The sequence below is a fragment of the Triturus cristatus genome, chromosome 3_2, assembly GCF_964204655.1.
Source record: "Triturus cristatus chromosome 3_2, aTriCri1.1, whole genome shotgun sequence".
NCBI lineage: Eukaryota > Metazoa > Chordata > Amphibia > Caudata > Salamandridae > Triturus > Triturus cristatus.
Window position 1 is genome coordinate 850184873 of NC_140584.1, and position 25821 is coordinate 850210693.

General features: G+C 45.9%; 1 protein-coding gene across 1 annotated transcript in view; it reads right to left on the reverse strand.

Moving 5' to 3' along the window:
• Window positions 1-25821, reverse strand: part of BLTP2 (bridge-like lipid transfer protein family member 2) — an 800213-nt gene that overhangs the window by 38592 nt on the left and 735800 nt on the right. Inside the window, exons 33-34 of the mRNA XM_085649125.1 lie at window positions 6794-6880; window positions 6413-6523 (exon numbers count right to left, since the gene is read on the reverse strand). Coding sequence (XP_085505251.1) covers window positions 6413-6523; window positions 6794-6880 — 198 coding nt within the window. The remainder of the gene's footprint in view (window positions 1-6412; window positions 6524-6793; window positions 6881-25821) is intronic.

Sequence of the window (25821 nt, forward strand, 5' to 3'; positions counted from 1 at the left end):
CCATCTACTCCTTGCTAGCAATCATCATCTTTCAACTGTGTAACGTTTCATACACCTGAGAAAGTACATTTCTACTGCTTGTCAAAGTTCGGTCCTCTAGAAACAGATGGGAACAGGCTAATGTGCAGGAGTTTAAAACACGGCAGCCAAATGTGAAAGATGCATTCACTTTCAAGAGACACAGGAGTAATACACCCATCACAAACATGTATCCAAAAGGGGGGTTTTGCAACTCCAATATCAAAACTCATTTGCATCTTATAGTTCCTATAGAGAAGTATGAAACATCTCTGAATGCAATTTGCCTTAATGAGGAGAAGGCTTTTGACACTGTTATTTGGTTATTATTAAGAAAGACCCTGGAAAGATTTGCCTTCCCACCCTCCTTTTTTGAGCTAATTTTCAACACTTACTGAGGGGCTTCCTCGTGTGTCTCAACCAAAGGCATACTATTTAAAAAGCATTTTCTACAAAAAGGCCCTTGTCTTGGTTGTTCTCTTGTTCCCATTTTGCTTGATTCCTTATAGGTATCATTCACCATATCTTTACGAGATGATTAGAAAAATGTCAGACTCGCTTGTGGCGATTAAGATTCAATTGTATACAGGTGATGTTTTGTTAGCTTTGTTCTGGATTTAATTCAGATAGTTGAACATCTGTATATTACAATGTAAACATAAAATAGAGAACTTTCTCTTTGTCTAGAAGCTGTACGAAAGGACAGACTGCAAATATCAGGTCATATTAGTTACTAAGGCATGAACACAGTGCATGATCTACATACTACGTTGCACGTACATTTTAAAGGGGTTCCTGCAAAGATACAAGATTTTTGTGAAATGTAGACTAAAGCTGATGCTAAAATTGTGGGTAAGATAACCTCATTAAAAGGTGTACCCTTCCAAAGCTTTGCTACATTCTTTTTTGTTCACCTTATCGGGTGGGGAGAAAGGATATCTGATGCCTGCAAGTTCTTAAGTGACTTCATATAGGACTTGGGATATAATCATAATGCAACTGGATTTGATTGAAATTGAATGCAAAAAAAAGCTTTGGTTCTCACATCTGTTATTGTATCAGTGAGATTTCTCTTTACAATAACTATCTCTGCGGTTGGTTCCTACTTAAGACAAACCCAGCTGAATGACACTAGACTATTACGCTTAATCTCCTTTCCCAGTATTACCTTCCATTTCAATGTAAAAAAATGAAAATCTATTCTATTATATGATACTTCTTAATCATTACTGCAAGAAAAGAAGATGATTGCAGGACCAATTGATACTACTTTGTGTGTGCTGTGATTTAGTCCTATAATTCCTCTTACTTATTGGACTGTACCACGTTTCAATATAGAAGCATCCTATTCACCTTTTCCCTTCCACCCCTTCCCGTACTGTGTAGTGTAACATTCCACGAGCTGTCAACGGTCACCAGGAGAAAGTTGGTATTGTAAGCCAGCAGCTGACTGGAACTGCTGATGCGGAATAAAACTACTTTGTTGACATTATCTCATTCTTTTGTATAAAATATAACAGTGTGATAGACTTCTCATTAGGCAGAATGGTAAAACACTTCAGGGGATTGCGAGGTGGGACAGTAACAAGCCATCTGGTCCGCCATATGACATGGTTTTGTGACCAAGTCACTGAATTCTATAAGGAGGTATTCATACATTGGAGCTTTGTTAGATCTTGTTATACCTGTGTAACGCTTTTACATCATTACACCTAAAGTAACACTAATTTGTCTTTCGTGTATTGGCAATTTCAAAGAATGCAATATTACAGTTCAGAAAAACCAGGCTTATGTCACAGGTTGGATAATCAAACAAGACCAGCTAGTATGGCAAAAGCTTTTCATCAAAACAAAGGGGTGCTGTACAATTTTGCCACTGTCTAGAACAAATTGAACTGTCGTTATGACCAAGTTTTGCTCTTATCCATGATAATAGTCTTTTCCTTTCCCATTGCTTCTTTCATAGTTTCTTCATATTTATTATTTTTTTGCCTTCCCTCTCTTCATTATTTGTTCCCCTCCCACGTTGGTAGGCAAAAATATGCATATGTATATTTATTTTTACTGTTTGCTTTGCTAGCATTTGCTTTAATTAAGCCAATACAATTCCACTTCCATATTGTTTGTTTTTGTATATATTTGTATAGAGAAATTGGTTCACAGAAGCACAAAAAAGGCAGATGTAACACTGAGTCTACTTTGAACCAAGGTTGCCAATCCTAAGTAATGAAGGAACAAGATAATCACAGAGTGTGCGCGTCTCTTTGCTTTTCCTTTCTCTGTATACAATGTCTAATGAACATTTCACATACTCGGGGGACTAAGTTTGTAGACTCCCTATGAATAAAATGAAAGTCAACTTTCTTTCTAAGAAGATGTCTGTAAAGGCAAGACACCAATGTGTAACTGCCTAACATATGCAGATTTCCTGAGTGCTATCTTTCTAATCTGAGAGACCTGTCATTTATATACTGATGCACCCATCTGTGACAGCTTTGCCTTAATCAGGGAACAGATGTAGAGCATAACTACTACTCTGCCACTGCACATGGAGAGTCCAGAAAGCAAAGTATTTTTGACTTTACAGATTTGACATTTATTTTCATCTCCCTAACAGCTTATGTTTGGATCATCTGGTTTGTTAACTAGCTGACAACTGCTCCTTTGTGCAAAGGTGAACTAAGCTTTGCGCCAAATATACTCTTTATTGTTAAAAAAAATACTGGTTGCAATTTGCGATCAGAATTTTTGCGACCAGTGTGTAAAATGTTAATTGTCCTGTAGGCATCTATTATATTGTGTGGTGCTGTATGCTGTGCATACTCCTGCCATTTAGTGTTGGGTTTGGATGTTTGTAAGTTGTTATTCTTTAAATAAATTCTTTGGATTCACGAGATGCAGTGTGACTCCTTCCTTAGTTGCCAATGCGCATGGGCACATGCACCATATTAGACTGTTTTTTGCACAGTGGGTGAAAGTAGCATGAAGTGGTGAGTAAACGCAGTATGGTGAACATGTGTACTATGAAAGGAATTTATTTAATAGAGGACAAGATATGTGATCAAGGCCACACATTTTCGGTGGGGAGGGTGAACGCGTGTGAACCTACAACACTACAAGCTATGAACAGGTGCATACAGGGTAACATTTTACATTCATTACATGTGTTGCAAAGCACTAACCTTCTGCAAGTGGTGGCTCTCGTGTGGATGATGCAGATGCCAAAAATAGTGTCCACAAGACTGTTTGGCCAACCATTGCCTGTTGTCTCGCTAAGATATCCACACAATAATTTAAAGATGAGTGGGGTTGCCCAAGTAGCTGCTTTGGATATGTCAGCTAATGGAATATTGCCCAGAAAAGCCATAGTTGTTGCATTTTTTTATGTAGAGTGTTCCCTGGGGGTAGCAGAGAGAGCTCTTTTAGCTTTAAAGGTAGCAAGTTTTGTTGCACTTGACTATCCGCTTGTATATGCCTGCTAGAAGATGGCTGGTTTAGCAAAACATGTTAACTGGTCAGCCTTGTGGAAAGGCTATGTTCTGTTAACGTAGTACATGACAGCCTGTTTGACATCTAGAGTGTAAAGGGCTCTTTCTGCCACTGAGTCTGGTTGAAGGAAAAAGACAAGGCGCTCTATGGTTTGATTGACGTGAAAAGAGCAAACCATCCTGGGAAGGAACTTTAGATTAGTTGTGAGTACCACTCGATCTTTATGAACCTGAATGAAGGGTTCTTGTAGTGTGAGAGCTTGTATCTCACTAATATGTCTAAGAGATGTTAAGGCCACAATGAAAGATACCTTACAGGAAAGGTACTGGAGAGGGCAAGAGTGCAAAGGCTCTAATGGGGTCTTTTGAGTCAAGTGAAAACTATTTTGAGACTCCTGGAGGGGTAATTCTTTTAAAGCCCTTCATGAAGGTTTTAACTACTGGTGTGAGAAAAAGGGAGATATGTTTCCTATTTTACATGTAAGTGGCCATGATTGCTAACTGAAGCTGTATGAATATGTAGGCGAGACCTGACTTTTGCTGGAGAAGAAAGTAGCAGATAATGTCGAGGCTGCAAGTTTTTTTTGGGGGATACAGGTGTTTGGGGATGCAATAATGGACAAATCATTTCTACTTTGCTGAGTAGCAGGCTCCATGTGGTAGGCCTGCGTGAGGCAGGTTGCTCTTGGTCATTGGAGTCTACCATTGATGGAATTCTCGGTACTAATGGCAGCTTCGGGGTCAAAGGTGGCCTTGGTGCCAGGATCAAAGGTGTCTTTGGCTTTTTTAGGCCCTTGAGGTTTATAAAGGAATTAAGGGGTCGACGGCCGTTCAGTGTAGGTGCCTGAGTTGGGAGTCTCGTAGGCTCCAAAGCATTCGTTCTTTTGGTGTGTTATATAGTGCAAACTTGACCCGAAGGTATCAGATCGCTTTACATGAGCACCAGTTGCATTACAGATGGACACATTCATTTTTGTTAGGCACGGGGAGATTTAAGTGATTTGCCCAGAATCACAGTAGGTTGAGCGTCTCTGCCAAGACTCGAACCCGGTTCCCCAGGTTTGAGGTCGACCCCTCTAGCTGTTAGGTGCCAACTGGAGCCCGAAGAGGGTGGAGATCCCTTGGGGTGGTGCTCTTCCACTGCATAAGGCCTCCCGGGAGACTTGGTGTATGTGTGTGTTAGTGCTGGCCATACCTAAAACCCTTGCAGAAGTTGCTGAAGTGAGGAGAACCATGAGGAGAACCTTTTCTTCTTCTACCTCTGGTCTGAAAAGGAAGACATGGCCACCTCTGGACTAGGCAAGGGTTGACATTGGGATGCCGAAGTCCCAGCCGCTTCACCTTCCTTGACGTCGAATAGGGCCTGTTTTGTGAAGATGTTGGGGTTGCAGTCAGAGGCTTACTGTTGCATCTTCTAATGGGCACACATTCTCTCTTGTCAATTCAGGACGATCTTCTTTGAGTGGAAGGTAAGACAGGCCTGGCAGGTAGTGTAATCAGGGGAGAGACAGTGGTTACGCACCTTGTGGTGATTGGACTGCTGATATTTGGCATGGTACTGGGAACAGCACAGAAATGGCATCTTTTCCATCACCGAGAGTATTCTTTGTGGAGAAATCAATGAAGATGAGGGGCGTGCAGCCCCGAAGAAGGCACCAGACCCTAACCATCAGGAGTTGATGGGAAAAGTCAGCCTCTGGAGGTTGTCATGAAGAGGAACTCAGGCGATAAAGGCTTTTCACAAGGATCAGAATTTAATTGCACAGTCTGGGTCCGAGCAGAAGCATGGAGAACACGTCCAAACTGAGCCCCAGTTGTACGCGTCTGAACACAATAGAGGAAAAAAACATTCTAATATGGAGTTGGTGCCCATGCGCAATGCAAGCAAAGGGAGGAGTCACACAGCATCTTATGACTAGAAAGACTTTTTTTGAAGAAACACAACTTGAAAACATCCGAGGCCCACAACAGATGTCAGGAGCATGAGGGGCATGTGTACCTACAGCAACACATGGTACGAACATATTTTCACAGACCGACATATGCACCCTCAGGTCAGTTCTTAAAAAATACAGAACAGGACTGAGACACAATCTGGCCTACTTAAGTAAATGAGTATTAGGCTGCAAATTATGACTCAATTCGACTGGCCACAATCACAGGGATGACGGCCTACAAGGGTCAGCAGGCTATGTGATTGATTTTCAATTAAGTAACTTTTTTTTATTAAATGCAAAAAAAGTATTTTTCTGGACCACTGTCTACTCTTAAACAAGCAATATTTTATTCACAAAGAGGAAGGCTTCCCCTCTTTTTGTTTGGGAATAGGTTACTACCTCCTTTGAGATGTTTGTGAACTTTTATTGTTTTGCAACTGGATTTTGGTCACAAAACAGTGGTAAATAAGATACTGACTAGTATTTGGAAGGAAGGCCTAAAACACCTGCCTTCTTCCAGCAACTGAATAGTATCCATTCAGAATTCGATTTTCCCACTTTTCTGACTTCTAAAATGGGAGTAGTACACTGGAAAAAACGCCTCCCCCATAGGTTCATTATTAAATACCTTTAAATTGAACTCTACTTTCCTCTCTAAAAAGTTCCCAATTTAGAATAATCTTTTGATGTTTCTTCTGCTCAATTTTAAGTAACTGATTTCTGTGTTTTTAATTAATAGTACATTACTTTTGAAAAGCACGTTCAGATTGCCTTGAAATAAGTACTAGAAATGGAGATCTATACTTCATTGACAGCTTAGGCAAGTGGTACGGAGGCCCGGTTGTCTCCAGTATCATCACTCACCATGGCTTACAATTCTTCTTTAGGATATGCATATCCAGCATACGCATGTATAGACAGATAAAGAAACCCTTTTGTAGACAAATGCACTGAGCTGACTGATCTCACCTCAAGATGCTCCTTAACAGAGATCCCACCAACGGGAGGCCGAACTTTGCTGAAGATTCGAAGGGCCAACTGCCGTCCGGACTGCCCAGGACTCTGAGGCCGCAGCACAACCTGGAGGAAATACAAAGCTTACAAATTAGCTACATTCATCCACTCTTGTGGAATGATTCCCTTTTCTTCAAAGACACATAGCAACATGCTTTATGCCCATGATGCACATCACACCCTTGCCTATCACAGAGCAGTAAATAGCCACTCTCTTTTAAGAAAATGTCCTGCTCTTCTTTTATACGTAGCCTTAATTCTTTATAACTGGTGTTTTTCTCTCCTCTATTATAAGACTCAGAGTCTTGTAGACGACCTTGCCCCTTGGTCACTTGCCTTGTAGATAGCATTAGGGAGGAGGTTATTCATTGTGAACCATCCCAGCTCCAAGAGATGTTCTGCTGTATCATCTGACTTATTCACCTGCAACAGAAGAACCAACAGGTTACAACCCCTCTACAGAATGGTTGCCTAGGGATACCAGTTTAATCAGAACATTAACATACAAGGAAAAACCCAAAGACATCCTGTTAAACAGATCACCACCTCCCTCAAATAATCCAGTGTGGCACAGACACCGAACTTGACCTATCAACGTTCCAATTTTCCAAGACTAGATGCTCTTGCTTAATGACAATGAATGCATAAGCTTTCCTATGTTACAACATTGTATGTGAGTGAACACAAGTTAATTAAAACCCAAATTAACTAACAGGAGAAAATGGGATAGATAGTGCATGTAGATGATGTGGAATGCAAGTGTACTCAAACGTTTAGTGGATTAGATGTTATCTCATTTAATTAAATACATGGCATGTGTTTCATAAGGCAATGTTGTGCTTAGGACAACACCAAAGTGTTTGCCCAAACTACGAACTGTGCTTGAGCATCTAAGAATGAATGTATTGTTGCTGTTTGGACTTTTAGCTATCAATTACTCGCACTCACTGAAGTAAAACAATATCTGGCAGTATTTCACAGTCATGTGGCAATAGAGTGGAACAAGAGTCAACGACTAGACTATTACAGTTAAAAAAACAAAAATCTGAAACCATTCAATGTTCAAAGGAGCAAAAATAACAAATGTGCTTACTTTTGGTAACATTCTTTCTGGTGGATACTCTATCTAACCACAGATTCTTCACCTTTAGAATATCTTCAGGTGGCAGACTGGAAGAATGGATCCGGAAGGTTTTAACAGAATAGCCCCTGCAACCAGTGGTGTCATGAAGCTCCGCCCCGGAAGTGATAACTGGAGCCAAATATAGGCACAACCCAAGCGCACTGAAATCAGTTTCTTTCTAGACCTTTACCGTGCCCTCAGAAGATGAGCCCAAAAGTAAGCAATCATGACAGTGTGCAGATCTGTAATTTGGGATCTATTTAGATGAAAAAGGAACCATTTCACAGAACAGGGAGGAGGGAGGGTGGTGACAAATCTGCATTAGATAGAGTATCCACCAGAAAGAACGTAACTGAAGTTATGGAGTTGGGGAAGAATTAGGGGAATAGAGATTAAGGAGGGTGGTAGGGCAGAAGTTGGCGAATGATAGGCAACGAGAGTGTGGGTAATAATGTAAACTTTTGTGGTTGCATAATATGACAACTATGTAGGGGTGAAGGGAGGAGCACAGTACTCCTTAGTATTGAATGCATCAATTGTGAAAGAGATGATGCTGAGATGGAAATGGAAAATAATAAAAAAAATTGTTACAAAAAAAAGAACGTAACTGAAGGTAAGTACTATTCTTTTGATGGATACTTCTAGCCGCAGATTCCTCTCCTTTAGAATAGATACCAAAGCAGTTACCTCCCCAGGTGATGGTTCTGTGGAATGTCTCAAACCAACAAGTATTGTAGAAACAAACATCCAAAATGCCCTTTCTATTTGAAGTAGATGTGAAGGCAGTAGTATTCTGTGAAAGTGTGCACTGATGACCACGTTTTCACCTGACAGGTAGTCAGGACAGGTGCTTGTGACAACGCATTGGTATCAGCTTTGGCCCTGTGTAATGGGCCCTCAATCCTTCTGGAAGTTGCTTCTTCCTCATCACGCAACAGATATTGATGCATAGGACCATCCAACTGGATACGTTCTAGTTCTTCACTATGCCTTTCTTCGCGCCAGAGAAACCAACAAAGAGCAGATTGATAGTCTGATGGTCCTTGGTAAAATCGAGGTAAAAACTGAGCGATCTTTTGGGGTGCAAACATTAGAGTCTTTCCCCTTTTGAGGGGTACGAAGAAGGTCGGAAGAGTGAAGGATTGTCCGACATGAAAAAAGGTCACATCTTTCTGGAGAGAAGCTGCTCTGGTCCTCAATACCAGCTTGTCTGGAAAGAAGGTGATAAAAGACAGCTAGACTGACAGAGCTTGAAGTTCACTCACACAATATGCTGTGTTAATGCAATGTGGAAAACGGTCTTCAGGGTCAGCAGAGTGGGGTCAGCTGTGTAATGTCTCAAAGGGACTACACATAAAAAAGTAAAGACCAAGTTAAGGTCTGACTGTGGCATTACAAAAGGCTTTGGAAGGGAAACATATAAACCAAATCTTTGAGAAAATATATCTCAACAGGTGATGCAGACAAGAACGGTTGGGCCGGTAAACACAAAAAGGCCGAAAACACTGACAAGTAAGCTTTAACAGCCCAATCCAAGACCGACCAAACAGCAACACATCCGACAACTACGGGTCAGTGTTACAGGTGCCACACTAAGTCACACACATATCCCAATGTGAAAAAAGTTCATGGATGGATGCCTGGTCACCAGGAAAACATCCATTCCTTTGTTTGAGATTGAATACAGACAATTGTCACTGCTCTATCTACAAGCATGGCGGTGTAGATTGCACACTCCCTGGTGCAAGACCCTGCTCACTGCGACACTAGTGCTGCCCAAAGCAGCAGCTGGATTGGAGGACAGTTACACAAGCCCAGAAGTTCCAGGTACCACACTCTTCTGGCTCGATCAGAGGTCACTAAGATGACTTGGGCCTAGTTGCTCTGGATCTTCAGGAGTAGGCAGGGGAGCCACACGTAGGAAGGCACAGAAGAGTCCTGAGCTCCACTCTAATTGCAATGGGCATCCAAGAAACAGCCTTAGTGGGAACTTCATTGCGTAAAAGTGTTAACATTGTGTGCTGTCGGCCGTGGCAAAGAGATTGAGCCAGGGTGCTCTCCCTTGTGGGAAGGTGTGCCGTGCCACCTCTGGGTGCAACTCTCATTTGTGATCCACTATGCATCTCCAGGTGAGTTAGTCTGCCATGGTGTTTAAAGATCTCGCCAGGTGGTTTATAATCAGGGAGATGCTCTGACAGTTCACCCAGGTCCAGAGGACAAAACAAACACGAGCCCATGTGTCTATCAAGAAACAGATGAAAACAGAGATGGCTGACAAAGAAGAAGGCATCCCTTTTAAAGGACGGTTTCCCTCACCCACCAGAGGTGTCATGCTTCATCATTGGGAATCCTCCTTGCACCATGAAGCCTAGCCATGGTGCAGGGCTACAACCCCCTCGCTGCGAGGGAGGAGCTCAGGGATGTTTTTTGTGTAAGGGGGTAGTTACTAAAGCCCAATGTGAGCTAGCAGGATGTTGTGAGGGGTGCAGTGCTATTGGTGAAGTGGATTAAAACTAGCTACAGGGTTTATCACATATCTTGTATACTGGCTACCATATGCTAGGATTAAAAACATTAAGTACGATGGAAACCATTAGAGCCAATCGTACTGTACTCAGATCGACCTGTTTCAGCCAATGTCCTAGAGTGTGTCGTGGCTTTCTTTAGGATCTTAGGTGAGCTACTGCTGTGAAAGTGGTATCTACAAAAAAGTGTACAAATTATACATCAAGGCAAAGAGCTGGTATATTGAATTTGATACAAAACCAGTGACCCAAGGATAGCAAGATGGCGGATTCACCGGTGGTACCTGTGAGGGGACACAAACAACATACCGAGCAATTTAATGATTGTTAACAGCTTAAAGCAGATCTCTACTCAGCCAATGTTCAAATTAAAGCCCACGCAATAAGTCAAGAAAAATTCTTACGTAAACATGAGTTTAAGAGTTTCCGAACTAACACCCACAGAGTACCCTATAGGAGGGGGTGTTCCAAGATTGCTGAGAATCAATCAATTTGCCACAGTGAGGGATGTCTAGAAAGGTACTCCAGTGCAAAAGTCAGGCATAGTGCCCCAGCTGTCCTTAGCATAGGTGCTTAAGGTGTAGAGATCTGCTTTAAGCTGTTAACAATTCTTAAATGGCTTGGTATGTTGTTTATGTCCCCTTACAGGTACCACCGGTGAATCCACCATCTTGCTATCCTTAGGTAGCCAGCTGACCCCCTGAAGGCCACCATCTCTATGATTGAGGGCAATTGGACTGAGTCGCAATTTGCTGCATAATTTGCATTTTTGCCACATAATTTAGACTATCTTGCCACATAACTTTGTTCTTCATGCAGCTTAATCCTATTAGCTCTGCCAATGTAAAACCTCTGCAGAATAGTTTGAGGGGGGTTATCTTACTGATAACAACATATATCCAATACTTCACACTTCCCTTTGAAATATGCGTTTATATTTGACTGCATTTTGTGCAATAATAGCACCAAAACAGGTGCATATTTAGATAGATATAATATATATATAGTATGTATGCAGATGTGCAAAGTGTAATGTGCTATTTTTTACCATTATGAGTGCAGCGAGGGGACAATACTCATACAAGTCACATGCTGGCCTCTCCAGTTCTTCAACAACGGTACTAAATAACATATTCTTATGTTCATCAGCATATACTGTTTATGCCTTGCTATTCTTTCACATGCATTAGGTATAAACACATCTATTCATGCCAATCCAGAGCATAATTTCATTGCAAAGGCCCTTAATGTGAATCAGTAAAATTCTAGAGGATTATCCTGTCCCAGACGACCCGGAAGTTGCTGCTCTACTATGGCAAAAGCATGGAATGTGAACTTTGCACTATAGTAATAAATGGCTGAGTGTGTGTGCTGTTGTGTGTGTAGTACTACTCTTGCTCCAAATAAGATGCTTTATTTTAATTGGCGTGGCATAATATATACACACAAATACATACAGGGAATCCAGTGTCTAAGAAGGCACTGTTAATTTGTGATTAAAGGTTCCTGCTGGACGTCCGCCGGCAACATATAAGGACACGAGGATTAATTGGTAATAACTTATATTAAGTGACAACATACTGGTTGGTTGAGCACTTGGTGCGGCTGAGAAGGAGGACCAAAAAGTGCCAAACCAACTCCCACATGCAAGTCATTCTTAATTCTTCCTCACACCTTTCAACTAATACTGACAGACTGCTATTGATATGGTAGCAGAAGAATGCAGTGAAACATATACTGCAGACGTAAGAGAGGAGGGCACCAGAATGAGGAAACAAAGAGCCGACTGCACCACTTTTTGATGAAAAGGTAAACACTAGTCCAGTGACTGTGGGTGATTATATTAATTTACATCCCTTAAAGGACAATTTCATCACTTGGAAATATTTCTGGAAAACAACTAAACAAATTGTAGAAGACTACCTCATTACAAAACTAGGTGGATGTATAAAAGTTCCACCAGGTCTATGGATTTTCACTGTTCCCTCCTATGAAAATCCCAACTTTTGGATGTTTGAGGAACGCAATACGCACGGTCCTTTAAGTTGTAATGTTATGCCGGAGATTCTGATAAAATCTGCATCAATTGATAGGATTAACTACTGTTCAAAATAGCTGAGGTCGAAAAGGAATGGGCTGCTTCTGATCAGGATACTATTTAAGAATTTAGGTATATCAATGGACATCTGACTGCACAAGTATGAATGGGAAATAAAAGTAAAACAATGTCCATTATAGAGCAAACGTTTGAGTGGAAGAGTTCCATCCTCTGCAAAAGGATTCTACAATCTGCAAAGAAAAATAAAAGTTCAAAAACTAGAATTGAGGGGAGGAGGAGCCTAGCGCGCAACCAAGATGGCCGCGTAGGTGCGAGGCTCCCGAGGACCTCCGCAACCTCCTACGACTATCCTGAATTTATCCTGTCTCGGACGAGGGGAATGTGTTGGTGAGCCTGAGCTGAGGTGGCACCCGTTTCCCGTTGTCAAATCGGACCTCGGACACCGGAGTGAGCACCGATTGAAGTCTGCGGCCTTCTCCTCGCCAGACCCCGGATTTGCGCTGAGGGGTGACCCAGTGACAAAGTGAAAAACAGCGGCAGGCCGGGCCTGGCGAGTCGCGTACCTCGCACTTTCGCTTTCGCACCCCCTTGCCGTCTCTGCAGGGTTGGGTCGCGGGGCTCTTTGTGTTGGTGTGGTCTCGCGGGGAGACTCGGCCTGCCCGCCGGCTGTGACCCACCCCGCCGATCTGGGGTGGCCCCCCCCGGAGCTTGTGGCCCTGATTGCCTGCCCTTCACGACGTGGCTGGTGCGACCGGGGGACTGGTGGCCATGGCCACGAAACAAGATGGAGACCGGGCAAAGACCAAATCGACCCGGCGTGGCACCACCCATCAGGCCAACAGTATGGACCGCTATACCCTCCAGAAGGGATCTCCCGGCGGACCGCACAAATCCCCTGAGGGCCCTCCTGATGCCCCGGACCTGCCCACGGATCTGACTCTGCGTGATGTCATGGGCGCCATTGCCGAGATGAAAGCCTCGGTGGGCCAGCGGTTCGACACACTGGCACAGAAGATCGACTCGGTCCTCGTGGATGTTGGCCTGGTGAGGGCCGATCTTTCCAAGACCAACGACCGAGTTGATTCTTTGGCCCACACCGCATCGGGCCTTACTACTGAGGTGGCGGCACTACAAACAGAGGTGCGCCGGCTTAGTCAGGCGAGCGCGCTTATGGATCGGCGCCTGGAGGACTCCGAGAGTCGGGCCCGGAGGAACAACATCCGCATCATCGGGGTGCCCGAGGGACGGGAGGAAGCGGCGGCGGACCTATTTGTGGAGGACCTGATCGCTACCAATCTCCAGCCACGGGGGCTGAGTAAATTCTTCGCGGTGGAGCGGGCCCACAGGGTTCCCGGGGGAAGGCCGAAGGTCGGAGCCCCTCCGCGGCCTCTCATTGCCCGGATTTTCAACTTTCGGGACAGAGACGCTATCCTGCAAGCCTCCAGACTGCATGGGCCGGTTAAGCTTGAAAATATGGAGGTGAACTTTTACCCCGATTTCACCCCAGCGGTCCAGAAGCAGAGACTGAGCTTCCAAGGCGTCAAGCGCCGTCTTCGGGACCTGAACCTTAAATACGCTATGCTCTTCCCAGCCAAGCTGCGAGTGGAGGTAGAGGGGCGCACGCACTTTTTTGACCGTCCCGAAACGGCCGGAGACTGGCTGGACACTCTGTCTGGGGATCGTGATCTGGGGGGCGGGGGGGGGGGCGGCGGGGGGAGACGGCACACTGGATCGGGACTGAGGGGGTAATATTGGGCTTCACTCTGGACAAAAATGATGCCACTCTCGATTAAGCGTCTGTCTGTATAATTTCCCCTCCTATGGAGGTTGTGTGGGGTCTACTGGGGGTTCTCCTTCCTCCTCTAGGGGGTTTAGCTAGTTTTTACTATATATATGGGGCGACAGGCACACTGCACGTTGGGGGGGCTGTTCGGGCTCATGCAGGGGTGCAGGGAGGGGGGAGTTTTGTTGGGGCGGGTGGGCAGGGATGGGGGGGTGTTGTTCGTTTTTACCACAAGGCAAAAGTATTATTGTGCTAGCTCTATAGTGCTCTCGGGGGGACAAATGGTGGCTTCTGTCTACGATGGGGGGTAGGGAACTAACTCTGTTGTCCTGGAACGTGAATGGACTGGGGGACAGGATAAAACGAGGTGTGGTCCTGCAGTTCTTGAAGCGAATCTCGCCCGATGTAGTTTTTCTGCAGGAGACACACCTCATTGGCAACTCCTTCTGCGCCATGAATCGGCGTGGCTATCGCCTAGTGGCCCATTCGGGCTTCACGTCTGGCTCAAGGGGTGTGGGCATCATGGTTAAGAACTCGCTCCCGTTGGAGATTGATGAGGTGCTCCATGACGACAGGGGACGTTACGCGGTCTTGGTGGGAAGGATGGAGGGCAAAGTGGTCGTTTTTGTGTCAGTATACGTCCCGCCGGGGCTGCAGTCGACTACCTTTGCGGACCTGGGGCGCCTCCTCCTTGACCTTCCGGGGGGGATTCTGGTGGTGGGGGGGATTTCAATGCGGTGGTTTCCGGGACTGTGGATCGTCACCCCCCTAGGGACCTCCCCCGGGCCCAAGCGTGGCTACCTGGTCTATTGGACACCTTGGGATTGGTGGATTGCTGGCGTTTAAAACATCCCACGCAGTTACAGTATACCTTCCATTCGGGGGCCCATGGTAGTCTCTCACGACTAGATTATGTCCTTGTCCCGGCGGCCTATGTTGGGAGGGTGGGAGAGGTGCGTCATTTGGCACGGGGTATCTCGGACCATTCCCCGCTCCTGTTACACCTGGATCTTTTTCCGAGGGGTGAGGGTAGGGTGGTCCCGACCAATCCCTGGTACCTGCGCGACCCCACCATTCGCGCTGAATTGATTAAATCCCTCCAGCGCTATTTTGACGAGAATGTGGGGTCCGTGCCGTCGGCTGTCTCACTGTGGGAGGCATTCAAGACAGTACTACGAGGAGAGGCCCTGTCCCTCATTTCCCACACCCGGAGGCGCGAGCGGGAGGAGGTGACCCGGGTGGAAGCTGAGATAGCCGAGTTGGAGGGTAATCTAGAATGTGGGGTGACGGATGCTGTATTACATGTCCTCCAACTCAAGCAAGCGGCCTATAGGGCCCTCGTCACGGAGGCGGCCAGGGGCCTCAGTAGAGAGCAACAGGGGAGACTGTATGATGTGGGTGATAAGGCTGGTAAATTGATTGCGTGGCTGGACAAAAAGGAGAGAGCGAGTCGTGTAGTCCCGCTGATTGAGAAAACGGATGGTGTGTGTGTTACTGAGCCGGAAGAAATTGTCTCCTGCTTCGCGGATTATTTCCGTGGGGTGTATTCCCCGGTGTCTTCCCGCTCTGAAGAGGATTCCCGTGCCCTGCTCAGGGATATCGCGCTGCCTTCCCTTTCGGAGGAGGACAGAGTGTCGTTGGACGCCGCTCCAACCTCCGACGAAATCGCCCTCGCCATACGTTCGGTCGCTTCCGGCAAGGCCATGGGTCCTAATGGTCTCCCCATCGAGTTGTACAAGTTGCGACCGGATACGCTGGCTCCACATCTCCGATCGATGTTCCTGGAGGCTCATTCGGTGGGCTCCCTCCCGCTGGACCAGCGTCTGGCTACAATCGTGGTTATCCACAAGGAGGGGAGACCTCGGGACCGGGTTACATCCTATCGGCCCATTTCGCTACTGAACGCGGAGCCCAAAATTCTCGCCAAGGTCCTGGCCAATCGGCTGGTCGGCGTGGTGGGCGAACTGGTTCACCAGGATCAGTCCGGCTTTATTCCCCATCGTAACACGGCCCTTAACTTGCGGCGTTTGCATGGGGTGCTCGCACGTGTTCAGTACATACGGTAGCCGGCCATTTTGGCGTCCTTGGACGCCACTATGGCGTTTGACACGCTTGAATGGCCATACATCTGGGCGATGCTTGCGAAGTTTGGCTTTGGCGCTGGGTTCATCAGTTGGGTCAAATTGCTGTATTCGGGCCCATTGGCGCAGGTGGTGGTGAACGGTAGAGTATCGGCTCCGTTCGAGCTGGGCCGGGGCATGCGGCAGGGCTGCCCCTTATCGCCGCTCCTTTTTGCGCTTGCCTTGGAGCCCCTGGCGGAGTGTCTGCGGTGGGAGCCTTCCATCCGTGGTCTCCGTTGGACCCCCGAGTATGAGGACCGCGTATCCCTATACGCTGATGACATCCTCTTGTACCTAGCTTCCCCACGTAAATCACTGATAGTACTGGTTGATGTTTTGCATTCATTTGGTCGTAACTCCGGCCTTGTCATCAACTGGGCTAAATCGTGTGTGTATGTTCTCTCTGGGGAGGCTCCTATTCTCCCGCGGGGCTGTCCGATCCAGATCGCCCCGCAGGGATTTCGGTACCTGGGTGTCTTCATTACTCTGGACCCGGAGGCCCGGTATGATCGGAACTTGCTTCCCCCCCTCCAGCGCCTGAAGGAAGATGTCACGCGCTGCCGGCGCTTGCCGCTTTCGCCGCTCGGCCGGGCGGCATTGTTTAAGATGATGTCTCTGCCGCGTTTCCTGTACGCTTTGCAGAATACTATGGACCTCGTCCCAGCGCGCTACTTCCGTGAGGTGGAGAGTTTGCAGCGCCGCCTGTTCTGGGACGGGAGGCCGCGTATCGCGCTGGCGAAGCTGACGCTCCCATGGCATGACGGAGGGATCGCCCTCCCGGATATCAAACGGTACTATTGGGCCTCCCAGCTGGCTGCGATTAATCACGGCCTGTACGGGCCCGCCTTAAACCCGGAATTCGAAATGGATAAGATGCTACTCCCGGGTGGGGACTATAATCGAGCGCTCTACTCCAGCGCGCCCGACGCTCGGCTGACCGGCCCCACGCGTGTCATGGTGCGAGTGTGGCACGCGGCCAATGTGGCGATGGGGTGGAAGGACCGTCTGACCCGGGCATCGCCACTATACGCGTCCGAGCAGTTGGGCTCCCTGTGGACCTCGAAGGGCTTCGAGAAGTGGGACATGATAGGCATCAGCAAAGTGGGGGATCTCTGGACGAGGGGAGGATTTAAAACGTTCGAGATGCTGCAGACGGAATTCCAGTTGCATGACAGGGAGTACTTTCGGTATTTGCAGATCCGTCATGCACTGGGCTCCGTCTTCCCGGACGTTGCATCCATCCCGGAGTATTCCCCCCTGGAGGATAGAGTGCTGGATGGACACGTTCCGGACAGCACGATCTCACTGATCTACAAAAAACTGATCAATGACCGCTCGGGATTGCTGACTGCCCTTCGTGAGGCTTGGGTTGCCGATGGACTGGAGCTGGACGACGAGGACTGGACCTCTGCGGTGGCCTCCCCGAAAGAGGTGGCCATACCGGCCCGCCTTCGCTTCGTCCAGCTCAAGATACTCCACAGAGTCTACATGACGGGGCCAAGGCTCCTGCGTATGGGTTATGCTGTGGACGGGTTGTGTAAGCGTGGGTGTGGCGCTTTGGGGACCTTTCTACATATACTGTGGGAATGCCCGGAGGTGGAGCGATTCTGGCGTGGTGTGCATGAGGTCCTGCGTGTGGTTACGCATGTGGTGCTGCTACCCGAAGCGAGGAGATGCCTGTTGAATGTGTGGGAACCAACCGACTACTCGGCGCCACAGACGTGGTGGGTGACTCTGGGATATATGGTGGCCAAGCGTGATATTGCTCAACTGTGGGGATCCCAGAGGTCCCCGACTGTCTCGGCCTGGAAGGAACATATGGATTGGTGCATGTTTCGGGAAAAGGTGGTGTATGTGGCGAGAGGTAAGCCTGGGACATGGGTGAAAGTATGGGGCCCCTGGAACGCCTACCGCGGGGGAATTTGTGCTCCGCCGTTATTGCCCGATCCGTCGCCTGCCCCATCCCCTTAGCCGACCCATCTTCCTTGTTCCGGGCATTGAGTTTACCCAGCCCTAGTCCTGATCTCTTCCCCTTCTTGATACTCCTATGGACTGGTAGGGTCCCCCTCTCAGGGGAGCACATGCTGCTATTTCGGATTGTGGATTGCCTTGTGGGTTTGTTTTTCTGGTTGTTTTTTCAGTTTAAAATGAAACCGTACAGTGGGGTCCGGATGGTGTGGCTATCAACGCTGCTAACTCCTGTGCATCTTCCTCAGCCGCAACGCACGCTCTACAATGTGTATCATATGCTCCTTTTGTCTACTAGCGGCCGGCCGGAAGGTTGTAGGCCCATCTTTGTATATTTTTTGAGTTTTGTAATACGGTTTAAAAAAAAACAAAAAAAAAAAAAACTAGAATTGATATTTTTCCAGTTTGTTACTAAATTACATACCATTGGTAACTAAGTTGCTGGTGGATAGTCTACATGCAGTTTCTTCACATCCTGAAACCCCTTGAGGTGCCATACTAGATCTGGAAACTTTGCCTCATATCTCTTTAGTTGGAAGTTGGTGCCTTGACTCCATTTCTAATCCAGACATCAACTCGGACATGATGTCAAGGAGTCAAAGGTGCGGCCACTCGACTGCACAGACATCTGTTCCCCATCCTTTTTTTCCACACCCTCTGAGGCTTAGATGAGGCTGATGAGATTGTTAAAATGGCACTGTGCATCAGAACTTTAAAGGAACATTATTATGAACAGGGCATGACCACTCTTCAAAATGGGGAGGGAGGTAAGAACGGTGAAGAATCTGCAGGTGGATAGAGTACCACTAGAAAAACTGATACCAAAATAATTTTGTTCAAGAGATGAGGGATTTGCAGGTAGAAGTATTCGTCAGAATGAAAGTTACTTAATGCCCATAAACATTCTAGGGATATCTGGAAGGACAATAAGGTGGATATAGATCTTCCCAGTAACTCAAAAAATCTTCAAATCAGTGACATTAAGGTGCTCTGCACTTTGCAAAACCTATCTGAATGGGGGCCAATGTATGAAGGTGCTGAGGATGAATACAGTGAGGCTACTTTAAATAACATGGCACATGATTATTAAGAAACAGCTATGGGAGGCATGAGTGGCCTAAAGTGTAATCTAAATATGTCCCTCAAATTCCCCACGATTCCACTGATACATTCATAAAGAAAAAGTAACATATTCGGTAATGGCCTTTCAGGTGGACACTTTATCTACCAGCAGATTCTGCGCCTTTGGATATCCTCAGGCTCCAGACAAGTCTGGAAACTTTTGCAAAAGCTGTCCGGCAGAAAGTGCCATTTCCATTACATCATCAGGCACTGGGTCGTGATGACATCATTGGGATCATATAACGCCAGGACCGGTGCCCTGACATCAGTTCAATTCTGGATTTACTATTACTTGCCAAGCATTATCAAGATGACTGACAACCAAGCAGTGCTGCATCACAATACTAACTTGGCATCTTATTAGGAAAAGCAATATGGTTCCTCCAAAACGGGGAGGAGGGACGGTCGGTGCAGAATATGCAGGTAGATAGAACAACCACCAGAAAGATCATTACCAAAGATAATTAATTTTTTCTTCTGATGGAAACTTCTACCTGCAAATTACTCGCCTTTAAACAATCTCCCAAACAATACTTATCTTGGGTGGTGGGAGTGAATAACTAAATCAGAAAGTCATGAAGGACAGACTGGACAAAGTGACCCCTTCTCTTCAATTCTGAATACGAGCAATTGTGTTTGGCAAAAATATGGAGAGATGACTTTGTTACCACCTTGCAGATATTATCCACTGAGAACCGCTGTAGCCAGGACTGAAGTGGAGGATTTTGCTCTTGTGGAATGAGTCCTAATTGCTTCAGATAGATTTTTCTTTGCTAGAGCATAACTGATCTTGAGGCACAAAATTATTCAGTGAGACAGAGTTCACTTTTGCACTGCCTTTCCATTTTTACGTTCAGTGTAGCAGACATAGAGCTGGTCGTCTGAGCAAAATTCTTTTGTACAGCTAATTTAGAAGCTTGCTTCACAATTCAGGTAGAACCTGTGAAGCCTTGGTGGGATGTGGTGGAAGGAAAAAGGATGGTAGGGTGATGTATTGTCCCACATGGCAATGAGACATCATTTTAGGGAGGAAAGTAGATTTAGTTTGCAACCCTAACTTGTCTTGGTAGAAACATGTAAACAGGAGTCGGACAGCCCGCGCTGACTTGGCAAACCAAGGTGATGGCAATTAAAAAACTGTTTTTTAATGTCAAAAGCATCAACTGACAACTGTGCAAGGGTTCAAATGGAGTCCCCATATACTAAGCCAAAAACAAAATTGGGTCCCTCTGAGGCATTATAAAAGAGGATGGCGGATACACGTTTGTTAGATCTTTCTGAAATTTCAATACTAACGGAGACTTAAACGGGGAGGGGTGATCTGGTAAACAGACAGAGAGAGAGAGAGAGAGAGAGAGAGAGAGAGAGAGAGAGAGAGAGAGAGAGAGAGAGAGAGAGAGAGAGAGAGAGAGAGACAGCACTATGATGTATCCCTTCAATTTTGCCACTGCATAGCCTTGTTGTACCAAGAACAGAGCACACTGTTGTAATTTGGTAAGGGAAGCTATTAAAAGATCAATCCTCCACTCGGCACGCCAGGAAACAAACTTGTTCCATCTCCCTGATAACACTGACTTCATGGAAGGGCGAAACGTGCAAAGATCATGTCCACCACTTTTGGTGGTAGGTGAAAGATTTCCGGGCTCAAGCTCTACGTATGAAGATGTAGGCTGTGAAGAATGGGGTGTATGACCTGTCTCCCCAATTGGCTCAACATATCCACTCTAAGTGGAAGACAAAGAGGGGCAACAATCAACAGGTGTAGAAGGTCTGTATACCACACCTTTGGCCAGTATTGGGAAAAAAGAATGACTTTTGGCCGGTTGTGCCGAATCTTCCTCAGAACCTAAGGAATCAAGGGTATGGGGGAAATCCGCTCCAACACATCCCTCAATGCTCCCCGAGATGGATGTTGGGAGGGCTCTGAACTTGGGGCAGTTGGTGTCTTAAGTGGCAAAGAGGTCCTTGTGAGGTGTGCCCCAAAGGGCTAAGACAACCTGTCCCACCTCCAAATAGAGATGCCACTCATGGATGGCAAGATGACGCTGACTGAGACTGTCACCCATGGTGTTTAGAGAACGAGAGAGACTGTTGTCCACCATCCACAAGCCAAGGTGGTGTGTCCAGGTCCAGAGTCACAAACGTTCTAGATAGAGTCTGAGGGCCTGATCTTGTTTGTTCAGGTACGATAGTCTGACTGTATTTTCAATCAAAATCTGGACTGACTGACCGTTACATGTTGAGAGAAAGGCCTTCAGTACCAACTGGATTACCTCAGTTCCAGCAGACAGCGATGACAACCATGATCTTCTGGAGAACAAAGGCCCCTGTTCCTCAAAGTCTGCCAAATGTGCTCCCACCCTAGGGTAGAAGCGTCTGTAACACACGTGGCCATTGCTGGACAAGAGCAGAAAGAACTTTCCTGCTAAGGGTGCTCCACCCTTATCCACCAGATAAACTCCACTGCAGCATCCCTGGGGACACACAATGGATTCCTCTAGATCCCTTTGATAGTGGAACCACTGTCTGCAAACGCAACTGCAGCGTACCCATATGCCACTGTGCATGAGTCACCAGCAGGATGTAAGAAGCCAACAGACCGAGCAAACAGAGGACCTTCAGGACATCGGAATAATATCCCAAATATATATATATATGGGGAAGCTCTGAAGAAGATAGTTTCCAATACCTACCGTCCGATGAACAGGAGACACAGAAAGGGGTCCAGGTGAGACTTGAGGCGACTGATTGAAAGCCCCAAGTCGAACAACAGGGAAGCTGTTGACTGCTAACAATGTACCAGCTCGGGTGACTTTTCTTAAATCAGTCAGTCATCCAGATACAGGACTACTGTGATTCCTGCCCATCTGAAATAGCCTGCCATCACTGCCTTTAACTTAGTCAGGTGCTGGTGTCAATTCGAAAGGAAGTACTGTAAATTGGTAGTACTTTAACACCCACCACAAACCGAAGGTTCTTCTTGAGGGAGTGTAGGTTCAGAATGTGAAAGAAAGCGCTCCGCAAGTCTAAAGACACCATGCAGTCTTCCAGCTTCAGTGCCAATAAAACCTGAGCCTGGTACAACATCCTTAACTTGTTCTTTCTGAGGAACCAATTTATGAGCACTAGTCTAAGTAAAGGCCGCTGACTGCCGTCCTTGGGAAAAAGAAAGTACAGAGAGTAGCACCACCATCTCAGTTACTGCTCTGGCACCAGTTCTACTGCCCCTTTCTGCAGCAGAATCTCTACCACCTGCTGCACCATCTGAAGGTGGTCTTCTAGACCCTTGAAGGGATAGGGTGGACAACTGGGTGGATGCTGGCAGAAGGGTAGGGTGTACCTTGTTCTCCAGTTTGTAGGGCTGAAGTGATGGCCTTCCAAGCCTGTAGAAAAAGGGACTACCTTCCTCTCATGTTGTGCTCCTCGGACAAATTTCTGCTGCTTCCCTGGTGGTGCTGGGGAAGGGGAAGAGGAAGGAGGAAGCTGTCTGGCAAGTCCCTTGGCTTTCCCTGTGTACTGAAGCACAGCCTCTCTGTTACTGCTGACCTTGCGTGAAGGCTCGTGACTTCTTTTGGAAACCTCGAAAAGGAGCTTGGCTTTTCAAAGGGACCAGACTGCAATCCTAATGAACGCACTGTTGTTCTACTTTCTTTAAAGTGCAGTAGTTCTACATCTGGGTTTTGATGGTATAGTCTCTCCCCATCACAGAACATATCCAACAGTTTGCTTTGCACATCGAAGAAGGCCTAATAGACAGGCAGTGTAAAATGAGTAAAGGACTAAGTTGCCAGCTGAAAAAGCCTTTTTTCCTGTAGTGTCTGGGCATTTGGAGTTTTCCGGTGAGGGGTGAATGGGGATGAAGGTCAGATCCCAAGGACTGGTCTGTAATGGTGAGCAATATCACTGTTAATTACAGGGGATGAGGATGATTTGCCTAGGGCTCCTTCAAGGAGCCTACAAGAGCCTTGATGAATGAGAGCAATGGTGATAAAGTCAACATCATCACTTGTGAGAGATTAGTGGGGATATCGGCCCTTTGCTCCACTGCAGTTAGAAGTAGTTCAAGGACCTCAGGTTCTTTTTTATTGATTGAGTTAAAAGGCACCATCTGCAGGGAGATGAATCTGGAACGATAATGCCTAGAGCCACCATCGTCACTGTCATGGGACTGCACATCAGAATCAGCCCCCATAGTGAGGTATATGGCATATTTTAATTCTGCCAGGAGGTGGATTACTCTTCCCTGGAGGGATGGGTTTATATTGAGAAGAGGGATTAGGTGAAGTTTGCAGCGCCCATATCGGCGCCTCCAATGTTCCCGAATGCGGCACTGCAGGAGTAGTCGGGCCAGCCAATGCAGGTGCTGGACTCTGAGTAGTGACAGCATTTCTACCAATGCCAGTATCAAAACCAATGGGTGTGCTAGTGACCCAAAAGAAGGGGATGGCATCTGTGTGGCATTAAAGGCACCCCAAGAATGAAGACATTTGGGCCCAAGACTGGTTACATGTGTGCTCAAGAGGGGAAGGTTGTCCTCTTTAAGGTGTCCATGATGCCCTGAATGCAGGTCAAAATTGGACAGCAAAAGCAGTTGAGGGTGGGGGACGAGGTAGCAGTGGAGATGGCAGCACCGGCACTAATTCCTGCTCTGGAGACAGGGGCAGAGAGGACTTGGACTTACCTGCCGATTTTGACCTTTGAGGAGAAGAGGAGTGCTTTTTCTTCTTCATGTGCCTTCTCTTGTCCTCCAAAGAAAACCTGGCCCTTGGCCATGACCTCATCCTGTGGCACCCCGATGACCCTCTTCACAGCAAGCCAAAAAACACTTGGCCCTACACTTGTGATGGCCTTTGGGTGCATCTGCTGGTAGAGGTCACACGATGATGTGACGTGCCTCTACTTGAGGTACCAGAGACAGTGGTCGTGCAGATCCGTGATGATCATTTGGCTGACACACTGATGACAGGGCTTGAAACCAGACTTGTTATGAGGTGACATGTCACTATTTGCAGAGACTGACATTTTTTGAGAGAAAAAAACTCTCTGCAGAGTGAGAACAAAGGTCCGGATATTATGAAATCCCCTTCTTATATCAGAAACACACAACATATTTTGAATCTAATGAGTGATTTAACATGAAATTAAGAGCTGATGGTTGAGGCACTTGAAGCTATGGCATTTTACACTACTAATGAACACAGATGAGGACTTCACTCATTGGAATATTACCTGATTGAGGGTTCTGCTAAATTCTATACACAGAAGCTACTAGAAATTATGAATGTGATTCTAAATGTTAATGTGTTATGAGGTTAATTGGTAAAAGTAGCTCTGTCCTACGGCAATAGGCTCAAGATTTGCTCTCACTTATGCTAATCTTTTCATGGGCTGTTTTGAGGGGGAACATGTTAGGGGTTCAGAAGCAAATACATGGTCCAATATAAGATATGATTGGGGACATTTAAACATGATATCTTCATTATATGGACAGGGAAAATACAGGAGTTGAACGTTTCTGAATTCATAATCACTAAAATATAAAGTTTATATTGAATCATGGCAAGAACAGAATCCCATTTCTGGATGCAAAATTTGATTGCAGTTTAAAATATAAAGCTGAATGTTTAGAAAGGAAACAGCAGCCAGATGCAACTATAGTGGGCATTCTGAATTCATGTAAAACATTAAACATATGAAAGAAAACAAGGTGTTTAAGTAGAGTTTATGACCATAAAACAATACAAAACACAGTTTCCAGAGTGATGAAAATAAACAAGTCTACCACTTTGATTCCAAGGGGGTGTAAGAGAACAGCCATTAATAAGGAGGTTACTTGATTAATTTCAACTTATGGTGTACACAAACCAAGTCACGTTCTGAATAACAGTGGAATATATAATTCTGGATGATAAACACATATCTGATTGGATTACACTACATAAGAGAATTACAATCTGGAGAGGTACATCTATTATAAAAATGTTTAGTCCTACCTATCCAAAAAGAAACCCCATGAATGCAAACTGGTTACAAACCTTGAAGCAATGATTTTACCAATGTGGCAAATGTTGCTCTTCATAACTGCAACACAAACTGGATAATGGTATTTATATTGTGAGCAACTAACCTTTTAGTCTACACTATTGTTTGACGTGTGGTTAACAGTTATGTTGGTAGTGCCATTAGACCACTAAGTGAAAGGATTATGGACCACATGAGAGCTATTCGAAAAACAACCCTTGTTTCTGGAGAGAATTAAAACACAAAGATTCTTGTGATGACATCAAATATTTAATGAGGAACATTTAATTGTGATATGGCATTGTATTCTATGTACATGTTGGGACCAATAGTGTTCCATTTTGGAGACCCAATAGGGTGGCGGGTCTCCTTCCTTGTGTAGCACTCACCTTATTACAGCATTTGTCTTGAAAAGGGTGTTGGGTGGACTGGTATACCCCGTGCTATCCAAATATTGTTATTCTAATCATAGTGGCGATAGTTCATCAATTTTCTGACTTCTGTTCTATAGAATGACGTCCCAATTTCCATTAAGGCAAATTTAAAATAATTTTGACTTCCGGAAAGCATCCACAGCGTTTCTATTTACATAACTGGGGAGTTGGCCAGCTGTCCTGCTCTCTGCATGCCCTCGTCCAGTTCA